This window comes from Sus scrofa, chromosome 3, assembly GCF_054392235.1.
Source record: "Sus scrofa isolate SSC_HxYL_T2T_F1_AM1 chromosome 3, Sscrofa_HxYL_maternal_Yorkshire_Landrace_v2.0, whole genome shotgun sequence".
Taxonomy (NCBI): domain Eukaryota; kingdom Metazoa; phylum Chordata; class Mammalia; order Artiodactyla; family Suidae; genus Sus; species Sus scrofa.
The window spans coordinates 52,726,183-52,751,847 of NC_139385.1; the positions used below are offsets into that span (position 1 = coordinate 52,726,183).

At 44.4% G+C, this 25,665-nt stretch overlaps 1 protein-coding gene across 10 annotated transcripts in view; it reads right to left on the reverse strand.

The window, feature by feature from the left end:
• IPPK (inositol-pentakisphosphate 2-kinase) overlaps positions 1–25,665 on the reverse strand; it is a 60,145-nt gene that overhangs the window by 10,052 nt on the left and 24,428 nt on the right. For 5 of the 10 annotated variants that reach the window (XR_002342482.2, XR_014841154.1, XM_013995782.3 and 2 more), the window contains 5 exons: positions 22,053–22,111; positions 21,282–21,354; positions 18,162–18,441; positions 15,908–16,058; positions 15,072–15,174 (listed from right to left, as the gene is read on the reverse strand). Coding sequence is in view for 3 of the 10 variants with exons in the window: in XM_013995782.3 (XP_013851236.2) it covers positions 15,072–15,174; positions 15,908–16,058; positions 18,162–18,441; positions 21,282–21,354; positions 22,053–22,111 (666 nt within the window). In the remaining 7 variants the exon portion in view is untranslated. Of the gene's footprint in view, positions 1–15,071; positions 15,175–15,907; positions 16,059–16,915; positions 18,442–21,281; positions 21,355–22,052; positions 22,112–25,665 lie in introns of all 10 variants that reach the window. The other 5 variants (XR_014841156.1, XR_014841155.1, XR_014841157.1 and 2 more) reach the window with 3 other exon arrangements.

Sequence of the window (25,665 nt, forward strand, 5' to 3'; positions counted from 1 at the left end):
GGGCTGTGGTGTAGGTCACAGACATGGCTCAGATCCTGTGCTCCTGTGGCTGTGGTATATGCTGGCAGCTTAGCTCCGATAAGACCCCTAGCCTGGGAACCTCCATGTGCTATGGGCCCTAAAAAGACAAAAAAAGAAAAAAGAAAATACAGCTTGTGGGATGCAGCTAAAGCCATGTGTATAGGAAAATATATACCTTTAAATACATATTTTAGAAAATAATAAAGCCAAAACTTAATTAGATAAGCATTCATATCAGGAAGAAGTTATACAAAGAACAAATTATCAAAAAAAAGGAAAAAGGAAATAATCAAGAGCAGAAATTAATGAAATAGAAAACAATCATACAGTACAAAAGGAACATTATATTAATTTTTACAAAATGACCAAAACTGATAAACTCTTGGTGGGATAGATTAATAGAAAGAAAACAAATACCATATATCAGGGGGAAAAACGGTGCTATTCAGATTTTATAAAATGTTGAAAGACAATAAAAGGATATTATCAAAAAAATATGTCAAAATTTTGTAAATTTTAAATAAGTTTCTAGAAAAACACAACTTATCAAGACGGACAGAAATAGTCCCACTGGCACAGTGGATTAAGGATTTGCAGTTCCATGACTGTGGCACAAGTTTCAGCTGCAGTATGGATTCTATCCTGGCCTGGGAACTTCCACAAGTGCAGCCTAGATAAATATATAAATAAATTGATAGGGGAAACAGAAAATATAAAATTGAGATATTTTAAATTACCCTAGAAGTTGCCATCGCGGCTCAGCAGTAACAAACCTGACTAGTATCCGTGAGGACGAGGGTTCAATCCCTGGCCTCACTCAGTAGGTTAAAGGATCTGGCATTGCTGTGAAGGCCACAGATGCAGCTTGGATCCCACATTGCTGTGGCTGTGGCGCAGGCTGGCAGCTGCAGGTCCAATTCACCCCTAGCCTGGGAACTTCCAGATGCTGCAGGTGTGGTCCTAAAAAGACAAAAAATAATAAATTATCCCACAAAGACAAACTATAGGCCCAGATGTTTTCACATGTAATTCTACAAGATATTTAAGGAAGAAAAAATGAGTCTTACTTCACCTCTTCCAGAGAACAAAAAATGAACACTCCTCAAATGTTTTATGAGGTAGGCAAACCCCCAACACCAAAACCTATATCCCTCACAAATATATATATGCAAAAAACCCTAAACAAAATATTAGTGAATGAAGTATCATAAAATATAAAAAGAATATTATATCACTATAAATTGTGCAATTACAGGCATGCCTTATTTTTACTATGCTTTTTTATAAGTTGGTTGGTGGCAACCCTACGTTAAGCAAATCTATGGGCACCATTTTTCCAACAGCATTTGCTCACTTCATTATCTGTCACATTTTAGTAATTCTTGCAATATTTCAAACTTTTGTTTTTTTTGTTTTGTTTTTGCCTTTATGGCTGCACCCGCGGTATATAGAGGTTCCCAGGCTTGGAGTTGAAGGGATACTCCCAAACTCATTCTACGAGGCCACCATCACCCTGATACCAAAACCAGACAAAGATTCCACAAAAAAAGAAAACTACAGGCCAATTTCACTGATGAACATCGATGCAAAAATCCTCAACAAAATACTAGCAAACCACATCCAACAATACATTACAAGGATTGTACATCAGAATCAAGTGGGATTTATCCCAGGGATGCAAGGGCTCTTCAATATCCACCAGTCCATCAGTGTGATACACCACATGCACAAACTGAAGAATAAAAACCACATGATCCTCTCGATAGATGCGGAAAAAGCCTTTGACAAAATCCAACACCCATTTCTGATAAAAACCCTTCAGAAAGTGGGCACAGAGGGAACCTACCTCAACATCATAAAGGCCATATATGACACACCCACAGCGAACATCTTTCTCAGTGGTGAAAAGCTGAAAGAATTCCCACCAAGCTCAGAAAGAAGACAAGGATGTCCGCTCTCGCCACTACTCTTCACCAGAGTTTTGGAAGTCGTAGCCACAGCAATCAGAGAAGTAAAAGAGATAAAAGGAATCTAAATTGCAAAGGAAGAAGTAAAACTATCACTATTTGCAGATGACATGACACTTTACCTAGAGAATCCTAAAGACTCTACCAGAAACCTGTTAGAGCTCATCCATGAATTCGGCAAAGTCACAGGATACAAAATTAATACACAGCAATCGACGGCATGTCTATATACTAACAATGAAAGAGCAGAAAGAGAAATTAGGGAGCCAATCCCGTTTACCATCGCATCCAAAAGAATAAAATACCTAGGAGTAAACCTACCTAAAGAGACAAAAGACCTGTACTCTGAAAACTATAAGACACTGATGGAAGACATCAAAGATGACACAAAGAGATGGAAAGACATACCATGCTCTTGAAGTGGAAGAGTCAATAGCATCAAAATGACCCTACTACCCAAGGCAATCTACAGATTCAATGCAATCCCTATCAAATTACCAAGGTCATTTTTCACAGAACGTGAATAAAATATCTTAAAGTGTGTTTGGAAGCACAAAAGACCCAGAATAGCCAAAGACATCCTGAAAAAGAAAAATGGAGCTGGAGGAATCAGGCTCCCTCACTTCAGACTACACGACAAAGCAACAGTCAACAAAACCGTACGGTACTGGCACAGAGACAGAAATATAGATCAGTGCAACAGGCTAGAAAGCCCAGAATTCAACCCACGCACCTACAGCCAACTCATCTATGACAAAGGACGCAAGGATATACAATGGAGAAAGGACAGCTTGTTCAATAAGTGGTGCTGGGAAAACTGGACAGCCACATGGAAAAGAATGAAATTAGAACACTCCCTAACACCACACACAAAAGTAACCTCAAAATGGATTCAAGACCTAGATATAAGACCAGACACTGTAAAACACTCAGAGGAAAACATAGGCCAAACACTCTCTGACATATAAACAACCGCAACATCTTCGCAGATCCACCTCTTAGAGTATCGACAATAAAAACAAAAATAAACAAATGGGACCTAATCAAACTTCAAAGTTTCTGCACAGCAAAGGAAACTCTAAACAACACAAAAAGACAACCCACAGAGGGGGAGAAAATCTGTGCAAATGAATCGACTGACAAGGGATTCATCTCCAAAATTTATAAACACCTTCTGCAGCTCCATACCAAAAAAACAAACAACCCCATCCAAAAATGGGCAGAAGATCTAAACAGACAGTTCTCCAAAGAAGACATACAGATGGCCAAAAAACACATGCAAAGATGTTCAACATCACTCATTCTTAGAGAGATGCAAATCAAAACCACGATGAGGTACCACCTTACACCAGCCAGAATGGCCATCATCAAAAAGTCTACAAGCAGTAAGTGCTGGAGAGGGTGTGGAGAAAAAGGAACTCTAGTACACTGTTTGTGGGATTGTAAACTGGTGCAACCACTGTGGAAAACAGTATGGAGATTCCTCAGAAAACTAAAAATAGAACGACCATTTGATGCAGCCATCCCACTCCTGGGCATCTATCCAGAGAAAACCATGACTCGCAAAGACACATGTACTCCGATGATCACTGCAGCACTATTTTCAATAGCCAAGACATGGAAACAACCTAAATGTCCATCGACAGAGGAGTGGATCAAGAAGATGTGATACATATACGCAATGGAACATCACTCAGCCGTTAAAAAGAACGAAATACCGGCATTTTTTTGCAACATGGATGGACCTAGAAATTATCATGCCAAGTGAAGTCAGCCATACAATGACACACCAACATCAAATCCTTTCACAGACATGTGGAATCTGAAAAAAGGACAAACTGAATTTTTTGCAGAACAGATGCTGACTCACAGACATTGAAAAACTTACGGTCTCCAGAGTAGGGGGTGGGGGGATGAGCTTGGGTTATGGGATGGAAATCCTGTGAAACTGGATTGTTATGATCATTACAGAACTACATATGTGATAAATTCATTTGAGTAATAAAAGAAAAAAAAAAGCAAAATAGCCTTATTGCTGATATAGAGAAAGTTTCAGTAGTCTGGGTAGAACACAAAACCAGTCATAACATTTCCTTAAACCATTTCCATAAAGCCTAATGCAGAGCAAGGCCCACTCTCTTCAAGTCTACAACGGCTGAGAGAGGTCAAGAAGCTGCAAAGAAAATCTGAAACTACCAGAGGTTGCTTCATGAGGTTTTAAGGAAAGAGGCCATCTCCATAACATTCCAGTGCAAAGTAAAGATGCAAGGGCTGATGCAGAAGCTGCAGGGAATTATCTGGAAGACTAGCTCAATTAATCCACAAAGGTGGCTACACTAAACAACAGATTTTCACTGTAGACAAAAGAGCCTTTTATCAGAAGGTGATACCAACGAGGACTTTCATAGCTAGAGAGCAGACGTCAATGCCTGGCTTCAAAGGAGAGGGTGACTCTCTTGTTAGGGACTAATGCCACTGGTGACTTTAAAGCCAATGTTCATTTACCATTCCAAAATTCCTAGGGCCCTTAAGAATTATGCTAAATAGGAGTTCCCATCGCGGCGCAGTGGAAATGAATCCAACTAGGAACCATGAAGTTGCAGGTTCAATCCCTGGCCTCGCTCAGTGGGTTAAGGATCCGGCATTGAATGCGACTTGGATCTGGCATTGCTGTGGCTCTGGTGTAGGCCGGCTGCAACAGCTCCAATTAGACCCCTAGCCTGGGAACCTCCATGTGCCGTGGGTGCGGCCCTAAAAGGTCAAAAAAAAAGAATTATGCTAAATCTATCCTGCCTCTGTTCTATAAATGAAACAACAAAGCCTAGATGACAGCACATCTGTTTACAACATGGCTTACTAAATTTTTTAAGCCTCCTCTTGAGGCTTACTGCTTAGAAAAAAGATTCCTTTCAAAATATTATTGCTCAATGACATTGCACTTGGACATCCAAGAGCTCTGATGGAGATATACGATGAGATTAATGTTTTCATGTCTGCTAACACAACACCCACTCTGCAGTCCATGAATTAAGAAGTGATTTCGACTTTTAAGTCTTATTCTTTAAAAAACACATTTTGTAAGGCTATAACTGCCATAGACAGTGAATTCCTCTGTTGTGTCTGGGCAAAGTCAATTGAAAACCTTCTGGAAGGGATTCGCCATTAACATTCGTGATTCATAAGACAAGGAAAAAGAGCAAGATTAAGAGTTTGGAAGAAGTTGCTTCCAACCCTCATGGATGATGTTGAGGGTTTATGGCTTCAGTGGAAAAAATAAGTGTATATGTGCTGGAAAGAGCAAGAGACCTAGAATTAGAAGTGGTGCCCAAAGGTGCCATCTCATGATAAAACTTTAATGGATGAGGACTTGCTTCTTATAAATGAGCAAAAAGAATGTGGTTTCTTGAGATGAAATCTACTAGCGAAGATGTTGCGAAGACTGTTGAAATGACAAAGGATTTAGAATATGACATAAACCTGGTTGATAAAGTAGCAGCACGATTTGAGAGGATTGACTCCAATACTGAAAGAAGTTCTACTGGGGGTAAAGTGCTTTCAAACAGCACTGAAAAACTCAATATCCACTCCTGGTAAAAATTCTCTTAACAAATCAGGAGTAGATGCATAATGGTTCTCTTAATTGGATACTGGTTATTTATTTTAAAAAATAAACAAAATGACATTCAAAAACACCTGTAGCAAACAATTTACTTAATGCTTCCTCTTTGAGACTGGGAACAAGACTAGAATTCCTACTATCACAAATTAACAGGAGTTCCCATCATGGCACAGCAGAAACGAATCCGACTAGGTCGTGGGTTTGATCCCTGGCTTCACTCAATCGGTTAAGAATCCGGCGTTGCTGTGGGCTGTGGTGTAAGTCACAGACATGGCTCGGATCCTGGGTTGCTGTAGCTGTGGTGTAGGCCAGCAGTTGTAGCTCCGATTAGACCCCTAGCCTGGGAATCTCCCTGTGCCATGAGTGGGGCCCTAAAAAGCAAACAAACAAACAAATTAACTGTATGCAGTTAGACAAAACAAAATAAATAATTGAAAGGAAAAAAAAAATCAGGAGTCCCCATCATGGCGCAGTGGAAATAAATCTGACTAGGAACCATGAGGTTGCGGGTTTGATCCCTGGACTTGCTCAGTGGGTTAAGGATCTGGCGTTGCTGTGAGCTGTGGTAGGTCGAAGACTCGGCTCGGATCTAATGTTGCTGTGGCTGTGGTGTGGGCCGGCAGCTGTAGTAGCCACGCTTAGACCTCTAGCCTGGGAACCTCCATAAGCTTCAGATGTGGCCCTAAAAAAAGCACCTCCCCCCACCCCAAAAAAAAGGAAAGGAAAAAATCAAATTCACAGTGTAATTTTATATATAACAAAAATCCAATAGAAGCTATAAATAGATTGTTAAAATCAGTGATTTCAACAAGGTTAACAGATAAATGATCAAAATAGAAAAATCAATTGCATTCCTATATATCCACAATTAATACTTTTAAAATGGAATTTTTTTTTTTTTGGACTTTTTAGGGCCACACTCACAGCATATTGAGGGTCCCAGGCTAGGAGTTGAATCAGAGTTGTAGCCACTGGCCTATACCAGTGTTGTAGCCACAACAATGCCAGATCCAACCTGCATCTGTGACCTACACCACAGCTCATGGCAACGCTATATCTTTAACCCACTGAGTAAGGCCTGGGATTGAAACTGCATCCTCATGGATACTAGTCAGATTCCTTTCTGCTGAGCCACAATGGGAACTCCAAAATGAAATATTTTAAAAGATACGTTTATATCTAAAATGATCAAGTATCTAAGGCTAAATCTAATAAAATATAAGGTCCCTAAAGAAAATCATAAAATGTTTTATCAGATTTTAAATAAAATGTAAAAAAGAAAAAGAAAATGCCCATGTAGGAAGACTCAATATTATTCAGTTGTCAAATCTTATCATCATTTTAACGCCAAATCAATCAAAATTCCAACAGGCTTTTCTTTGTAGAACTGAAAAGGGGGGTTGTTTGTTTGTTTTTTATTTTTTGAGGTAGAGCTGATTGTACAATATTTCATAATTTCGTGTACAACACAGTGATTCACAATTTTTAACAGTTATACCCCACTTATAGTTATTATGAGCTCTTGGCTCTGTTCTGTGTTGTATAATATACTCTTGTAGCTTATTTACTTTATACAGAGTAGTTTGTAATCTCTTAATCCCCTACACCTAACTTGCCTCTTCCCCTATCCTTCTTCCCATTGCTAATCACTAATTTGCTCCCTATACCTGTGAGTCTATTTCTTATTTGGGGGTGGGGAGGTGGGGGATGCTGCACCCATGGCATATGAAACTTCCCAGGCCAGGGATGGAACCCACCCCACAGCAGCAACCCAAGCCACTGCAATGACAACACCGGATCCTTAACCCACTGAGCCACCAGGGAACTCCAAGTGTGTTTGCTGTTGGATTTTTTTTTTTTTTTAATGAGTTGATTCTAAAATTTATGTAAACAGGCAAAAGATCAAGAAGAGCCAAAGCATTAATTGGCTGGGATCCATGAGGATGTGGGTTCGATCCCTGGCCTCACTCTGGTTAGGGATCGGGTGTTGCTGTGAGCTGTGGTGTGGGTCGCAGACACGGCCTAGATCCTGCGTCGCTGTGGCTGTGGCTGTGGCCAGCAGCTGCAGCTCCGATTCAACCCCTGGCCTGGGAACTCCCATATGCCATGGGTGCAGCCTGAAAAAAAAAGCAAAAAAAACCCAAAACTCTCTGTCTTAAAGAGAGTTGAAGGATTTACTCTACTGAGAATCAAGATTTCACTATGACTCTATAGTCATCAGGACAATTCCAAATGAAAATAAAACCCTATCTCATGCCATAACAAAAATCAATTGCAGAAGGTTACCCACCAAATAGTTTAAAATATCTATAGGAACTTTAGGTAGAAAAACACAGAGAATGACTGCCAAAGAAGGAAAAAGACGTAAATTAAACTACCTTAAAATTATGATCTTATGTTCTTTTTTTTCAATGCTTTCATTTTTAAAGTTCTGTTGAAGTATAATTGATTTACAATGTTATGATAATTTCTGCTGTACTACAAAGTGATCATATAAATATACAACTGATCTTGCCTTCTTAAAAGGACTCCATTTAAGAGAGTAAAATCGCAGGTGGAAGAAGTTACCTGTGGCACATACATCTGACAGTGGGCTTCTATCCAGAACCCAAAAAGAACTTAACTCCTTCAAACCAGTCAGAAAAGGATAATCAATCCTACAAACTCTGGGCAAGAGACTTAAATGGGTACCTCATGGAAAATAAAATGCAAATGGCCAATAAACATATGAAAAAGGTGCTTAATCTCATTATCACAATAAGCCACCATTATACATTCACTAGAATGTCTAAAATGGAAAAGACCCAAAACCAAGTGACAGAGAGGGTAACAGGTATATATACCCCAGCCTGACAAAGGGAATGTAAATAGGTAAACAGGTAAAACTGTTTTACAGTATCTACTAATGCTAAATATGCTCATTCCCCTGGTCCAGAAATTCTACTCCTAGGAATATATTCAAGAGAAATGTATGTACATGTACACCAAGAGATGTGTACAAGAATGTTTCACAGAAGCTTTATTCGCAACAGTCAAAAACTAGGAGCAAATCAAATATCCATCAACAGTAGAATGAATGAATTGTAGCATATCCATTCAATAGATCACTACATAGCATTGAAAATATGGAAATGTACACAATAACATGAATGAATCTCATAAATACTATATAGATCTTAAAAAATAACCAGGACTATACACACACACGCATGCATGATTCTGTAATAACAAAAATCAAAAACAGAACAAACTAAAACTATAGGAATATAAGTCAATGCAATAGTTAACTTAAGGGAGAATGAAGAGATATAACTGTACAGGAAAACAACAGGGATTCCAATGAGCTTCCAGTGTTCCAAATTCAGACCCTAACTGGTTCAAAGAATTTTCTCCGTGAAAAATACATCTTGTACTGTGCACTTTTCTGTATGTGCTCTATTTCATACTCTAAATGAGCAATGAAACAAAAGCTTAAAAAATAAAATTTTAAATATTAGTAATGCCAAGTGTTTTTGAGATCATTGGGACATGGCCCTCAACTGTTACCAGGAGCATGAATTGGCAAAATCTTTTCAGGTGACAATATGACAGAATCTCAAATATCAATCCCACAATTTAACTTCTAAGAATCTCTCTGGCAGATAATGCTTAAGTGCTCAAGGGTTAAAGTCCAAAAATGTGGATGTCAACATTATTTTTAACAGTAACAAAGATAGCACCCAAATAAATGACAATTATATGAACATACTAAAGAGAAAAACATGTTTAGGAGCATGGAGAACTTGCACGGCCCCTCCTACAAAACAATAATATCCCTTTGACATTTTTAATGCCCTGCTAGGCTTGCAGAAGGTAACGGGAATCCCCAATCCAATCCCCTCTTCTCACACTTACTCCCAGAAGAGCTGAAACTAGAGTTTTAAGGAAAGAGCAGTTGGGAAGGCTGAGCTGCCCTGTAGGCATGGTTTCTAGGAATAAACCATGGAGTACAAGATCTAAACCTGAGACTCCTCCCTCAAGCCAAGGATCCAAACTTTTTCTGGAAGAAAGCATCCCCTGTTTAGCTCCCCAGGACAGAAAACATCTCAGCAGCACATCCACAGTCAGATGCTGCTGTATAAAATGGTTAAATGCTTAGAGAAAAACAATCAATCCCTTCTTGTACCTAGAAAAAAATTACCTTTCAAAATATGACAAAATGTAAACATATCCAGAAAAACAGATACAGAGAGAATTTACCAAAAGACTTTCATTAATGTAACTTGTAAAGGATATACTTCAAAAAGACAAAAACTAGGAGTTCCCGTCGTGGCGCAATGGTTAACGAATCCGACTAGGAACCATGAGGTTGCGGGTTCGGTCCCTGCCCTAGCTCAGTGGGTTAAGGATCCGGCGTTGCCGTGAGCTGTGGTGTAGGTCACAGACGTGGCCGGGATCCCGAGCTGCTGTGGCTTTGGCATAGGCCAGTGGCTACAGCTCCGATTAGACCCCTAGCCTGGGAACCTCCATATGCCACGGGAGCAGTCCCAAAGAAATAGCAAAAAGACAAAAAAAAAAAAAAAAAAAGACAAAAACTATAAAAAACTGTAGGCCAATAAATTATACCACTTAGATGAAATGGAAAAATTTCTAAAAAGATACAAACTATCATAAGTGACTCAAGAAGAAACAGACAACATAAGAAGACCTGTAACAAATAATGAGACTGAAATGGGTATCAAAACACTACCTACCAAAAACACAACGAAACAAAACCAAAAACCCCACAAAAGAGAAAACAACAACAACAAATAAAACAATCTACAAAGAAAAGCCCAGACCAGGATGGCTTCAGTGGTGAATTTTATCAAATATTTGAAGAAAAATTACCATAAATCCTTCTCAGCCCCCACCCTGCCCCCCAGAAAAAGGAGACTGAAGCACTTCCCAACTCATTCCACAAGACTTGTATTACAGATCCAGTATCTCTCATGAGTATGGACACAAAAAGCCTCAACAAAATAATAGCAAAGTTAACCCAGCAACATATGAAAAGAATCATATTGCATGAACAAGTGGAGTTTATCCCAGGAATACAGGGTTGGTTTTAACATCCACAAATAAATATGTCATATCTATAGAATACAAGACAAAAACCACATGATAATATCAGTGGATGCAGAAAAGACATTTGATAAAATCCAACACCTGTTCCTGATAAAACATTGATCAAATTAAGGAAAGAAGGGAACTGCTTCAACCTGATAAAGGACATCTCTGAAAAGCCGGTAGGTAGCAAACATTATAATGACAAAAGACCAACTGCCGCTTCCATTCAACATTGCACTAAAGGGTCTAGCCAAGGCTGTTGTGCAAGAAAAAGACATAGAAGGCATCCAAATTGGAAAGGCAGAAGTAAAACTATCTCAAAACGAGAGAATCCTAAAGAATTTACTAAAGAACAATTCAAATTAATAAATCCAACAAGGCTGTAGGCTGCAAAATCAATATATAAAAACAAGTTGCATCTCTATACACTTGCAATCATCAATCTAAAAATGGAATTAAGAAAACAACTTCAGGAGTTCCCATCATGGCTCAAAGGAAATGAATCTAAGTATCCACGAGGACGCATGTTCAATCCCTGGCCTCACTCAATGGGTTAAGAATCCGGCATTGCTGTGAGCTGTGGTGTAGGTCGCAGATGAGGTTCGGATCTAGCATTGATGTGGCTGTGGCGTAGGCCAATGGCTACAGCTCCGATTGGACCCCTAGCCTGGGAACCTCTGTATGCCTCAGGTGTGACCCTGAAGAAAAAAAAAAAAGAAAACAACTTCATTTACAACAGCATCAAAAAGAAAACATTCAGGAATAAGCTTAACAAAATACATATTCCAAAAACTACCAAAGATTGTTGAAATAAAAAGAGACCTAAACAAATGGAACAGCATCCTATGTTAACAAATTGGAAGACTTACTGTTATAAAGATGGCCATACATACTACCCAAAAAAATCTGCACATTCACCAGTGCCTAATAATTCCAGCTGGCTTCTGATTCTAAAATTCACATGTGGAGTTCCTGTCATGGCGCAGCGGAAATGATTCCAACAAGGAACCACGAGGTTGTGGGTTTGATCCCTGGCTTCACTCATTGGGTTAAGGATCTGGCATTGCCATGGGCTGTGGTATACAGGTCACAGACGCGGCTCAGATCTGGCATTGCTGTGGCTGTGGTGTAGGCCAGCAGCTGTAATTCCAATTAGAGCCCTAGCCTGGGAACCTCCACATGCCACAAGTATGGCTCTAAAAGAAGCAAATAATAATAATAATAAAATAAATAAAATTCATATGGAATTATAAGGGGCTCCAAATAGCCAAAACAATCTAAGTTGGAGAACTTACACTTCCCAATTTCAAAACTTACTAAAAAGCAACAGTAATAAAGGCAGGGTACAAGCACGAGAGTAGACTGTCACAGATAAGAATTAACTCAAGATGGATCAAAGAACTAAACTTAAGAGCTAAAATTCTTTGAAGAAACCGACATTGGATTTAGCAATTGATTCTTGGATACAAGACCAAAAAAGCATGAACTTTAACAAAAGAAAAAAACAAGATAAATGACCTCATCAAAATTAAAAACTTTTTTTTTTTGTCTTTTTAGGGTGACAATCCACAGCATATCAAAGTTCCCAGACTGGGGGTCAAATTGGAGCTATAGCTGCTGGCCTACACCACAGCCAAGCAACACGGGATCCAAGCTGCATCTGCGACCTACACTGCAGCCCTTGGCAACGCCAGGTTTCCAACCCACTAAACAAGGCCAGGGATTGAACAGAAAGATTATGTTTACACAAAAGGTTAAAAAAAGTACAATAAAATTAAAAAGTAATCCATACATATTTATTAGGAATTTTGAAAAATACAGAAATGCGTAGAAGAAAGGAAGTAAAGTCCTATGCTTCTTCTCTTGAAAAAAGGAATAATGATACTTACTCCTAAATCAATGTACCCCAGCTGCAGACAGCATCAGGCAGTCTGTCACTTTATTCTGACAGGGGTCCCGTTGGGATCTCTCCCCATCTTGAGGACAGCTTCACCCCAAGCACCTGAGGGCCCTTAGCTTCAGAGGGGACCTCCTCAAAAACCCAATAGATGCAGAAGAGGGAGTACCCAGCGTCAGCCAGAGACAACCGTGAGGACTCTCCATGAACAACAACCACAGACACACTGTCAGGACCAGGGCTCCAGGGCAGCAGCCCAAAGGATGCAGATGTCACTCTGATTTGCTCCTGTCTTTCGTCACTTTGCTCCCACTAGGACAGTCTTCCTTAACCATTTTAGCATCTAGAAAAACCTTTGACAGCCCAGTGAAGCCTACAGATCCCTCTAAGAATAACATTTTTTTTTTTCAAAAAGATACATGCACCCCAAAGTTCACTGCAGCACTATTTACAATAGCTAAGACACGGAAACAACCTAAATGTTCATCAACAGATGATTAAAGAAGTTATGGTAGGAGTTCCCGTCGTGGCGCAGTGGTTAACGAATCCGACTAGGAACCATGAGGTTGCAGGTTCGATCCCTGGCCTTGCTCAGTGGGTTAAGGATCCGGCATTGCTGTGAACTGTGGTATAGGTTGCAGACGTGGCTCGGATCCCACGTTGCTGTGGCTCTGCCGTAGACCGGCAGCTACAGCTCCAATTCGACCCCTAGCCTGGGAACCTCCATATGCCATGGGAAAGGCCCTAGAAATGGCAAAAAGACCAAAAAAAAAAAGAAGAAGAAGAAGAAGAAGTTGTGGTACATATATACAATGGAATATTACTCAGCCATAGAAAAGAATGAAATAATGCCATTTGCAAAAACATGAATGGACCTAGAAATCATCATTCTAAGTGAAGTAAGTCGAAGAAAGACAAATATATGAGATCACTAATATGTGGACTCTTAATTAAAAAAAAATGATATAAAAGAATTTAAAAACAAAAACAGACCCAAAGATTTTCAAATAAAACTTATAGTTACCAAAGGGGAAAGAAGGGGGGAGGAATAAATTAGGGGGCTGGGACTGCCATACGCACACTGCTATATATAAAACAGTAAGAACCAAGGACCTACTGTACAACACAGTGTACTCTACTCCATACTGTGTAATACCCTATATGCACAAAGAATCTGAAAAGGAATGGACACATGTACATGTGTAACTAATTTGCTCTGCTATACGCCTGAAACTAACACAGCTTTGTAATTCAACTACACTCCAATAAAATTTATTTTTTTTAGAAAATAACATTTTTGGGAGCTCCCTTCATGGCGCAGTGGAAACGAATTTTAAAAGTGCGGCCCTAAAAAAATAAAAATAAATAAAAATAACATTTTTAAATACAGAAAGTAAATGTGTGACCGTGTTAAATACCAAAATATTTTTTAAATAAATGTATTACAAAGCACTACATAACAAAACCTCAGAGTGATGAATATAAAGCTATCATGCGATGTCTGTAGCACCTACAGTGTGAAATTAAAAGATCTGATTTCTCCTAATGGTAAAGCTGGGGGTCCTGCGACCCCACAGTGGTTGTTGCCACATTTGTAATGGAAGGAAATACTAAATTTCAATTAGAGGTTAGTGAAAACAAAGATGTAATTTTTTTTCCTATCCAAGTTCATGGACTGCCCCCTCGCCCGCCCTGGCCCCAAATTCCTTGATTTCACAGAACCAGAAAGAACAGATCAGGCCTCTTCCCTAAGAGACTGTCCCAGGGTGCCTCTTGGCCTGAGTTCTGGGGAAGAAGTAGACCACCACGAGCAGCACAGGTTGGGGTCCAGGCCCTCAGAGGGCTGTGAGGAGGGGATGGCTGGCATCGGCCTGTTCAAAGGCTGTTAAGAGGAGCACAGAACTGTGGCCTGGGACCAGGGCCACAGCACAGGAAGGGCACGGAGGAGGCTGCTCCCGAGGTGGGCGGTGGCCACCAGAACCAGAAAATTCGCTCTGGACGCTGAAGTCACATTTCAGCACCTGGACGGGTCTATCTCAGGGAGACATTAGCCACTTTGTTTTCACTCCCAGTTTTTCTGCTTGAAGCACCAGGGGTAGGCACTGGGGAACATTTCTTGGAAAAACCCCTTGGAGCTCCCTTCGTGGCGCAGTGAAAACGAATCCGACTAGAAACCATGAGATTTCGGGGTCAATCCCTGGCCTTGCTCAGTGGGTTGAGGATCTGGTGCTGCCGTGAGCTGTGGTGTGAGTCTCAGATGCGGCTCAGATCTGGCATTGCTGCGGCTGTGGTATAGGCTGGCAGCAACAGCTCCATTTTGACCCCTAGCCTGGCAACCTCCATATGCCACTGGTGTGGCCCTAGAAAAGGACAAAAGACAAAAGACAAAAGACAAAAAAAAAAAAAAAAAGAGGAAAACCCCAAGTTAGTGCTAAGACCCAAAGGGAACACATGGTGTGCTCTGAAAGGGCCTACCCACCTTTGTCAGTGCAAAGGCCACTGTGCCATCATCCTCGGTAGAGAGATCAAGCAGCCGCTGGTAAAATGCTTCATCGTAAGGCCCATCTATTTGCAATGCTTTTCTGAAGGAGAATGCACAGAAAAGTGGGTGACAGAGCTGTCTGGAAATGATTTGCTAAACTGGTAGCAGTTCAAGAGTCATACATCTGGTTTCAAAGAACATTAAGAGATGCAGTTTTTTCTTCCTAATGCTGAAGTTTGTCCTGAAGCATCAAAGCTTTAAATAGAACTTGCGAGATCAGACCTGAGAGAGCCAAGGCTGAATGTCTCCTGTTTATGACAAATGGTGTCCAGTCAGAGATGCTTCTGAGGGGCCGTGGGGAGGAGGTGGGGCCGGGTCAAGGCATCAGCCCTAGCCCCTGCCCCCACCACAAGTGTGGACCCTCGCAACCCCCAACAGGATGACCAGGGGCCAGACAAGGCAGGGCTGAAGACCAGTGCCCCGCTGGGGCCAGACATGAGCGGCTCACTGGCTGTGGAGCAGCACTGCCCCCTGCAGGCTCAGCCCCAAATCAGGACACACTTAGGACTGTCTGACACAGGACTGCCAGATTCAAAGAACGTTCTTTCCTTTCTAGAAACAGGCAGGTGACCACTGACTGATCTGACAGGATCCTGGTCCTCCTTCACATGGCACCGAGTCTCCAGGCTGGGCCTGGCGTCTGGGCGGGGGGAGAGGTAGCTGGGGTGAGTCCCCCTTCTGGGAGACCTGTGCTGTGTTCCCATGGGGTGACCCACTGCCCTTGTCCCCACGTGGGCTCAGAAAGGATAGGGAGCCCGGGACCTGGGCCTCACCTCTCCTCAGGAAACTCCTCCAGGTACCGCTCAACCCGCCGGTACAGAGGGTAGAGTCCTTCGATGTCCAGCAGGTCCAACATCTGCACCTGGAGGGTTTTGTACAGAAGACAGCCCTTCGGTAACCCTGAGCGCTCCGGGGTGCTTTTTCCTACCAAGAACATCAGGGGAAAACAAGAGGTTTATGTCGAGGACGAAAGAAGGTGGCAGGCACAGGCCTCACCCTGCCTCACGGAGCTGCTGGGGCTGGGATGAGGGACGTTCGCTCAGGGCTGGCCCCAAACAATCTCAATCCTGCCTCTTCTTCCTCTCAGCATCCTTCAGTCTATCACCCCAGCCCAGATCTAAGTTTAGAGATGACCCTCGGTCTAAATAAGATAAGACATGAGTTCCCTGGTGGCCTAGCAGTCAAGGAAGGATCCAGCATTGCTGCTGTTGAGGTTCAGGTTCCATCCCTGGCCCAGGAACTTCCACATGCTGTGGGCATGGCCAAAAACCAAATAAATACATAAATAAATAAAACAAGGCACAAAATTTAAAACAACCATGTTGACATCCCCCAATCTGCAAGACTGCAGCGGCAGAGCCCAGAGCCACACCCCATGCTGAGAGGTGAGGCCACACTGAGCAGGGAGCTGCCATAGCAGGAACAATGCAGACACAAGGTCCAAATTTCATGCTCAAGTGTTCTTGGGCCCCTGCTGTGCACCACGGCCCTCAAGGGCTAGGGAGACAGAGTCCCAGCCCATTTATCCCACCCTCGAGGAAACAGCCACGTCTGTGAACAGATGCTGTGGAATACAGGCCTGAGTCACAGGGAACAGCTATGGCCATGTGCAGTCTTGACACTCTGACCTCTGGCAAAACATGCCCAATTACTTGAGACAGAGTAAAAGTACACAGGCCCAGCTAGAAGGGGCCTCTTAGAATTATAGGCTGTCTGGAGTTCCCATTGTGGTACAGCAGAAACGAATCCGGCTAGGAACCCTGAGGTTGCAGGTTCGATACCTGGCCTTGTTCAGTGGGTTAAGGATCCAGCGTGTGATGTAGGTCACAGACTTGGCTCGGATCCTGTGTTGCTGTGGCTGTGGTGTAGGCTGGCGTAGCTCCAATTGGACCCCAGGTATCAATGGTGCCTCAACGACCAGTGTCCATCTGTGTCCCTCCAGACATGCTCCATCCACTTAAAAGCAGTTAAGTACCCTAATATGGGCATCATTTTATCAAAATTGCCTGAAATGAGTAGGTATCATTTTTTTTTTTTTTTGTGCTAATAGAAATCTGGCATGAGGGACAGAAGAAAGGTAACTTGGTGTGCCCGGGCAGCTGCATGGCAGAACAGCAACGACTAAAATGCATGCCAGAGCAGGGCTGCTATCCTGCAGGCCACCCCCCGCCAAGCCTGGAGGGCTCTCAGCGAGCACAGGGATCATCAGCACAAAAACTCAAGGATCTGAGGATTCCCTTGCAGCTCCACAGGTTAAGGATCCAGCTCTGTCACTGCAGCAGCCTGGATCCCTGCTGTGGCATGGGCTCGATCCCTGGCCCAAGAACTTCCACGTGCCGAGGCCAAAAAACAAAAAACAAAAACAAAAAACCGTGAAGAATCTGCATCTTCCCAGTCAGTCTCTGAAAATAAGTGCCCAGCCATGGTTCCACCAGCCACATACTTGGCATGCTGTGGAACCTGCCAGCAGATGACAAAGGTGGTGAACGAGGAGCCCATGGACATTCGTGGCCAAACCCAAATCAGTGACAAGTTACCTTGAAGCCCAGGGGCCCCCCTCCCCCGGTGACTCTGTGAGGAACGGAGCCTCGAGCAGGAGGGCCCAAAGCCACAGGCCCCGAGTGTCTGTGTTCACAGCTGTCTACAAACTGCCACCCACCCTCCTAAAGGGCTTTGAGCTGTAGGACCCCGACATTTCAAGCCTCAGTTCTCCCCAACTAAGGAAAGAAAAGGAAAACCTATCCCAAGGGTTGCAATGACACGCAGCAAACCACAGAGGTGCAGACACATGGTGTGAGGTTCTAGGGAAGAGCCTGCAGCCCCATTGTGCACTGCGGTTTACAAACCCAGACAGGAGGTGGAAAAGGAGGGCTCCCCACCCGGGGCTGAGGGACAGGGAGGCCCAACCTTGGGTGGCCTGACAGGACCCAGGCTCCTCCTGCAGAAGCTCCGTGAGGCCAGGCGGGCCCCTTGCAGGCTGTGCCACGCGCTCTGCTGCCCCCAGCCCAGCCCACCCACCAGGCCCACCTTGGCAGTGGGGACTCCTGCTGAAAGGGCTGGCTTCGCAGACGGCTGGGCCCCGAAGCCCAGGCCCCGACCTGAGGGCACCCGCCCGGCCCTTGTCTGAGCCACTCAGCAGCACTCGCGTGATGACGCGCACCAGCTCCCGGATCACGGCCCGTGTGCAGTGGGGCCCACCAGCCAGGCCATTGGATGGGAAGAAGAAGGGCTTCAGATGGTGCGCGAGCTCGCTCCAGTCAGCCATGGGGCCACGGGCGTCCTTGCAGCCGTAAATCAGCTCGCCATTCTTCAGAGAGGGAAAGACATGGGCGACGTCAAGCCCAGCAGGCTGGGGGGAAAACACCTCCGTGCCACCCCCCAGACAGACACAGACCAGCAGTTTACTCCACCCCCCACTGCAGCCCCTGGGGATTGACCAAGAGGCAGATCTCACTGGAAGGTGAACAAGACGTTCAGTTCCCAAGTCACAGGAAGGGACACCCAGTGGGTGTCTAGGAGAAAAGCCCTAAGGGAACCCTGGTCCCCACATTCCTGAGCAGCAGCACATTTGACACATCGCTTGCCCTGAGTGTCCTTGTCTGTCTGTGAGAAGATACAGTCAGTAGCTTCTGGAGAGGTACCCAGTGGCCTCTATCCCCTGGTGCAAATGCCCTGTATCCCCGCTGCACTATAGAGGTTTGGTCCATGTGACCAAGAGAATATGAGCAGAGCAACAGCGCACCCCAGCAGGATTAAGTTATAAAAGCAACTGTGGCTTCTATCTTGAAGACTCTCTTCTCAGGTCACAGTAGCCACAGTGAGCAGCCCCACGGAACCCCACATAGCCAGGATATGAAGCCTCCTGCCAATGGCTCTGGGAGCAGAGCCTCTGGCTCCAGCCGAGCCTTCAGATGAGAGGCAGCCTCAGGAGGGAGGGACCCTGCGCCAGAAGCAGCTCTGCTGCTCCTTAGCTGCTGGCTACAGAACTGCGAGCCGAAAGGCGGCTGTTACACAGTAGGTGATAAGGATGAGGATGATCCCTGCTGGGCCCCAGCTGGCGGGTGGGGGTCACTTCACTCCAATGAGCAGCATGGACTAGACAGTCCTCCCTCCACAAGGCCCTGGGACTCAGCAGCGTGGGTGTCCCCAGGCAGCGCTGTCAGGGCTCACAGATGTGGGTGTCCAGGGAGAGGGGAACACAACCGAGGCCACTGCTGGCCACGGGGCCAAGGGAAGCAGAGATGATGACCCCCGAGATGGGCCTGGCAAAGGGAAAGCAGGAGCCCCCGGGAGGAGAGCAGACAGAGATGACATGTGCAGCCGAAACCAGCCAACCTGGGCCACAGACAGGAGGAGGGCCAGGCCTGTGGGTCCTGCGGGGCAGCTGTGTCCCCGACACTCTTGCCTCCAGGCCTTGGGCAGCTGAGGGACCCTGCACAGCAGAAGGCCCCTTCTCCCCAAAGTCTGGAACCCAGGTGGATGGGCATTTTAACAAATACAAACATGGCTGCTCAAGGACCTCATGGGACACGAGGCAGGGAGCCACACCCCCACGTGTCCCCCAGCACATCTCACAAGTGTCCAGAATTGGGGTGGACAGAGCCACAGCCTGGAGTCTGCGAACAACATTCAGACAGACAAGGAGAGGGCTCGACAACAGCACCACATCAACACCAACCATGACCCAGGAGGCTTCTCCACCCCTGGAACTTCACAAGGTCAGGCGTGAGCATCAGAACCAGAGAGCTTGCTATGAAAGGTGATGGCACTTGCGATGATGCACCGCATGGCCCAAGGTATTGCTTTTAAAAGCCATTCCACGTTACTGCTTTTAATCCATCTCTTTTGAAACCATTATCTCTACCTCTGGATTTTTTCCCATGCTGATTTCAACAGAAGCAGCACACAGCCAGGGTTCTCAGTTCCAGGTCCCAGGCCCCGGAGCAGGGCAGTTGGTCCAGGAGCTGAGCCAGACACACCACTCAGCTTAAGTGTGGGCCTGACAGGCCAGCCCAGGCGGGGGCAGTCAGAAAATGCCAGCCTCAATACAGGCTCCAAATTAAACCCCCAAGGAATTTATCTTTGGGATTTAAAAATAAGATTCCTGAAGTCCTCATAAGAATTAAAAATCAAACCTGATTTTAAAATACATCCTCTTTTTCTAGATTTGGGAAGGTGGAGGCAGACGATATAGCTGATTCACTCTGACCAGACTTATGAGCCACATGGGGGAAGCAAGTCAGGAAGAGACCTCCCTCGCACCCTTCCCGGAGCCCACTTCTGAGCGGCAGCTGTGTGCAGAACAGCACTGTCCACACAGAGCAGGAAGCAGAGAGCACACGGCTGTCCAACCAACAGCCTTGCTACTCCACATAGATGCCTGTGACCTGAAGCCTATCACGAACTCTCTCATATGTCATACAGAATGAGAATATAACCAGGACTGGTAGCAGAGTCCGTGGTGAGCAGAAAAGGAGATGACAAAGGGGATGCCAGGGGACAAAGGCCACACCAAGCCCTCCTGCAGGTCTGGGCCAGCCCTGCTCTCCTCTCCCCACCCCCTCAACCCCACCCCCAGCCTCTCCTCCACATTGAGTGACCACGGGGCCTCAGCAGGCCCCATCAGGGTGCTGAGGTCTTGAGTAGAAGGTGCCTTGTGCCAGGTGATGAGCCTTCCCCTACATGATCAGGATGCAGGGTGATCAGAGCTGCAGGACTTGGAAAAATCATTAGCTGACCAGCAAACCCCAGACAATAAGTTCCCTAAGTGAACCAGGAGGAGAGGCACAGACAGGTGTGGCCATGCTTTAGGATGCTCCACCCAGCTCCTGCTTCCATCTCAACCACACAGAAGGACTCCGGGGACGCAGTCAAGTACCAGGGTCAGGGTCCGAGTCAACAGAGCCCAAGGCCACCCAGTGGTCAAGGAGTTAACAGCACACATCCCAGGATCCCAGGATGACACACCCATGAAATGAGGTTTGGGAAAAGGACCCAAATAAGGCCAAGGCAGCCCCAACCCAGATGCCCTTGTCTACAAGGTCATAGAACCCTGTCAGGGACCAAAGCGCCATGGGTTCACTCAGCTTAGTTCAGACACCCACTGGTCCCACCCTAAAAGTGCCATGAAATAGAAGCCAGTCTTACCTTAAATATCTTTAAGTTGTTCTGTGCCTCTTGTAACAAGCTTTTCAAAGCAAAGTACATTCTCTGTTTATTTCTAAAAGGAAAAAGTCTTTTTGTGTTTTTTTGCTTTTTGTTTTTAGGTCCACACCCGCGACATATGGAGGTTCCCAGGCTAGGGGTCTAATCGGAGCTACAGCTGCTGGCCTACACTACAGCCACAGCAAAGCCAGATCTGAGCCACATCTGTGACCTACACCACAGCTCACGGCCATGCCAGATCTTTAACCCACTGAGCAAGGCCAGGGATCATACCCGCAACCTCATTGTTCCTAGTCTGATTCATTTCCACTGCACCACGATGGGAACTCCAGGAAAAAGTATTATTGAGAGAATTAAAGCATACTTGTATCCACCTTCCTGTGGCTCAGGGCACATGCCCAAGGGCTGCCACTCGATGTCCCTGAGCGTTGCAGATTAAAGAGCTGCATTCTCCCCAGCCCTCCTCACAGAGGCACCCCCATCGCTACCCCTAAGCCCACCCGCTCTCTGCCCCTTTGGCAACATCCCTGAGCCACTGGCTCCCACAGATAACCTGCAGGAACCCTGGGAGGCAACCTGACCGCAGGCAAGAACTCTGAGCCCTGCCGAGGGCCCTGGCTATCTGCAGGCGAGCAGCCCCCACCTCACAGAATGCTCCCCACTCCTGCCCCACCACCCCATGCACAGAATGCCACCCCCACCTCTTCCTCCAAGAAAGGCAGTACTAGGGACAAAGGGGAAGTGTTCTCTTACCCTGAGTAGAGATCAAGGGGACAGTATTTACTTATCTGCTTCCACTTCCCAGTTGCCACCTGTTAAGAAACCATCACAAGGTGTCAGTGACTGGATTAGGGCAGCACTGGGCTCATGCTAACACACACAACAGCCCAAGTGACTGCAAGATGACCAAGGCAGCTGCAGGCCCCGCAGATGACACCACCTCCAGGTGCACATCACAAGCCGAAGCAGGGGACTCGACTCTGAACCCAGGAAACCTCCGCCCTCCTCTGAGGGCTCCTCTGAGTGCTGCCAGGCCCTCCACGTGAGCAAGATATAAGATGACATGGCTAAATTTTGGTAACCAACTACTAAATTTTGGTAATCAGATAAACAAATCTTTAAAATTATAATATCCAGGAAAGGGAGGGTGCACCTAACTAGTAAGTTCATGGCCGTGAGAAGCTAAATTGGCACAACCTTTTGAAAGGGAACGGGCTGGTTTCCATCAAAATGTTAAATCTCAGTGCCCCAAGACTTGGCAAATCTATGAGGAGCCACTGGGTCAAGGGTGTTCACTGCAACCTCACTGTAACAGCCAAACCTAGAAACAGCTAAGTCCATTGAAGTACATCTGCTCTTGCGAGCTAGGACACAGCAGGCCATGTGTTGAATGAGGGATGAATAAATAATATGAAGCCACTAAGAGAAAGAGCCAGAGCTAAAAAAATCACCATTGCTAGAGCTCCCTGGTGGCCTAGCAATAAAGGATTTGACATTGTCACTGCTATGGCTAAGGTTCGATCCCTGGCCTGGGAACCTCAACTTCCTTCCACATGTTGCAGCATGGCCGAAAAATAATAATAAAAAATAAAGTAAAAATGACTAATATTTATTCCAGGAGAAAAGCAATTGACAGAACGATACATATGATATCACTTTTTGGTTTAAAAAAAAAAAAGGATATATGCATCTACACATGCACGTATCCAAATCCAGCACGAAGGAGTTCCCATCATGGCACAGCAGACACAAATCCAACTAGGAACCATGAAGCTGTGGGTTCAATCCCTGACCTCAATCAGTGGGTAAGGATCCGGTGTTGCCGTGAGCCGTGGTGTAGATCGCAGACAGCTCGGATCCTGTGTTGCTGTGGCTGTGGTGTAGGCTGGCAGCTGCAGCTCCAATTCAACCCCTAGCCTGGGAACCTCCATATGCCACTGCAGGTGTGGCCCTAAAAAGTAAAAAAAAAAACAAAAACAAAAAACAAATTTGCCATGAAAACAGGCCTTGAAGGATACATAACAAACAATCTCAATGGATTATTTAAGTGAAAAAAGCAGTTAGCAGAACAATTACTTATAACAAGATCCCATATTTACTTTATAAAATTTTGGAATTCCTTGGTGGCTCAGTGGGTTAAGGCCCTGGCAGCAGCTCAGGTCACTGCCATGGCATGGTTTCAATCCCTGGCCTGGGAACTTCCACATGCCAAGGGTGAGGCCAAAAAAAAAAAGTGTATGTGTATTCAGATGCACATGTGAACACACATTAGACTATGTGCACAGTTTATTTCCAACTGAATAACATGTATAGCTTCACTGGCACAGGAAGAAGTCTGGAAGGATATGCAAACTGACAATATAAGTTACTTCTGGGGAGACCTAATTCATACAATTCCATAATTTATTAATTAAAAGAGCAGGTACGCTTTCATAGTTTAAAAAAATAGTTCTTAAAAATTCATCATATATGTTGAAAATGAATGGTGACAATGAAAACCCACCTCCTAAAGGGAATGGCTGACATACCTTCTTTCCCCAAAGAGTCTAGAAAAGTTAAACACCACAAAGAATGGATAGGGTGAGTCAGCAAAATTAGTGGACAAAGAACCTCTAGAAATTCTCTCCTCCATAAGCACAAGGAGGAAACTGGCAAAAAATGTCACAATCAAAATTTTCAGGAGTTCCCGTCGTGGCGCAGTGGTTAACGAATCCGACTAGGAACCATGAGGTTGCGGGTTCGGTCCCTGCCCTTGCTCAGTGGGTTAACGATCCGGCATTGCCGTGAGCTGTGGTGTAGGTTGCAGACGCGGCTCGGATCCTGCGTTGCTGTGGCTCTGGCGTAGGCTGGCAGCTCCAGCTCCGATTTGACCCCTAGCCTGGGAACCTCCACATGCCGCGGGAGCGGCCCAAGAAATGGCAAAAAGACAAAAAAAAAAATTTTTTTTCAGGACTTAGAAAATTAACCAAAGGCCTGTAACAATCTGGAGAGCATTATACAAGAAAAATAGCCATATCTAAATAAGAACAGTGAGCTGTGTGGCACTTTTAATTCCCTAATCCTACCCCACTCTCTCTAGCACCAAGGGAACTCTAAAAACCAACAGCATCAATCACAGTGAAAATAGATGCCTGGTGGCCACTGGAAAAGACTAAACAGGGTAGGTACATCTCCAAAGCCTCGCTGCCAAAGAGTGGTCATTATTTGACTTGCCTCTTGGTTTTCTACTTTCACTGACCTGACTCAGGGCTAACCAGCTGCAAAAGGGACATTTTCCCAAAGACCTGAAAAGGCTACCACCTCCTGGTGATCTGAAGCTATGCAGAAGTGAGGTCTAAGGCAACTGCTGTGCTAAGTGCAGGCTCCAATACGCACACAGAGCCCCTCAGCAAAGACTGGAAGACTTACTGGTTCCAGGCATTTAAGAAATCTCTGTCAAACAATTAGCTGCTCATCAGAGGCGACACATGACAAAAACCAGACTTCTCAAAACTGACAAAGAAAAGGCACCAAACAAAGCAATTACAACAAGCAGCAAAAACAAATCCTAGAGAGACTGTAGAACCTGAATTCCAGAGTGGCCACACTATATTACTTAAAATGCCCATTTTCAACAAAGCATTAAGAGACTTGCGAAGAAACAAAAAAGAATATACAGGAAAAAGAAAAAAAAAAAAAAACAATCAATAGGCTGTCCTTGAAAAATTCAGACACTGGACTTACTAGACCAAGACTTTAACTCAACTACTTTAAATATGCTTAAAGCTGAAGGAGAGTAAGAACAAAGAACTGAAGAAAACAAAAAGAAAAGTGTCTTAAAAGATAGAGGATATCAATGAGAGAAATTATTAAAAGGAACCAAACAGAAATTTTGTCATTGAAAAATACAATTAATCACTAAAGTGGAAAAAGTCACAAGAAAGGCTCAACAGCAGATCTGAGTAGGCAGAAGAAAACAATCAGTGAATTTTAGGACAAAGTCCAAGAGATCCACATCTAGATACATCATAACAAAACTATCCAAAGACAAAGACAGAGAATCTTGAAAACAGACAGGAGTGACTCATGATGTACAAGGCTCCTCCGTAAGATTTCTTCCTGGAAACAACGGAGGCCAGAAGGCACTGGGGTGGCACACCCACAGTGCTGCAAGAAAGACTATCAAAAGAGGAGTTTTATCTATAAAATTATCCTTTCAAATGAAGGAATAATTAAGACATTGCCAGATAAACAATAACTTTAAAAATGTGTTGCTTCATTTGCAGCAACATGGATGGAACTAGAGACTCTTATACTAAGTGAAGTAAGTCAAAAAGAGAAAGTCAAATACCGTATGATATCACTTACATCTGGAATCTAATATAGG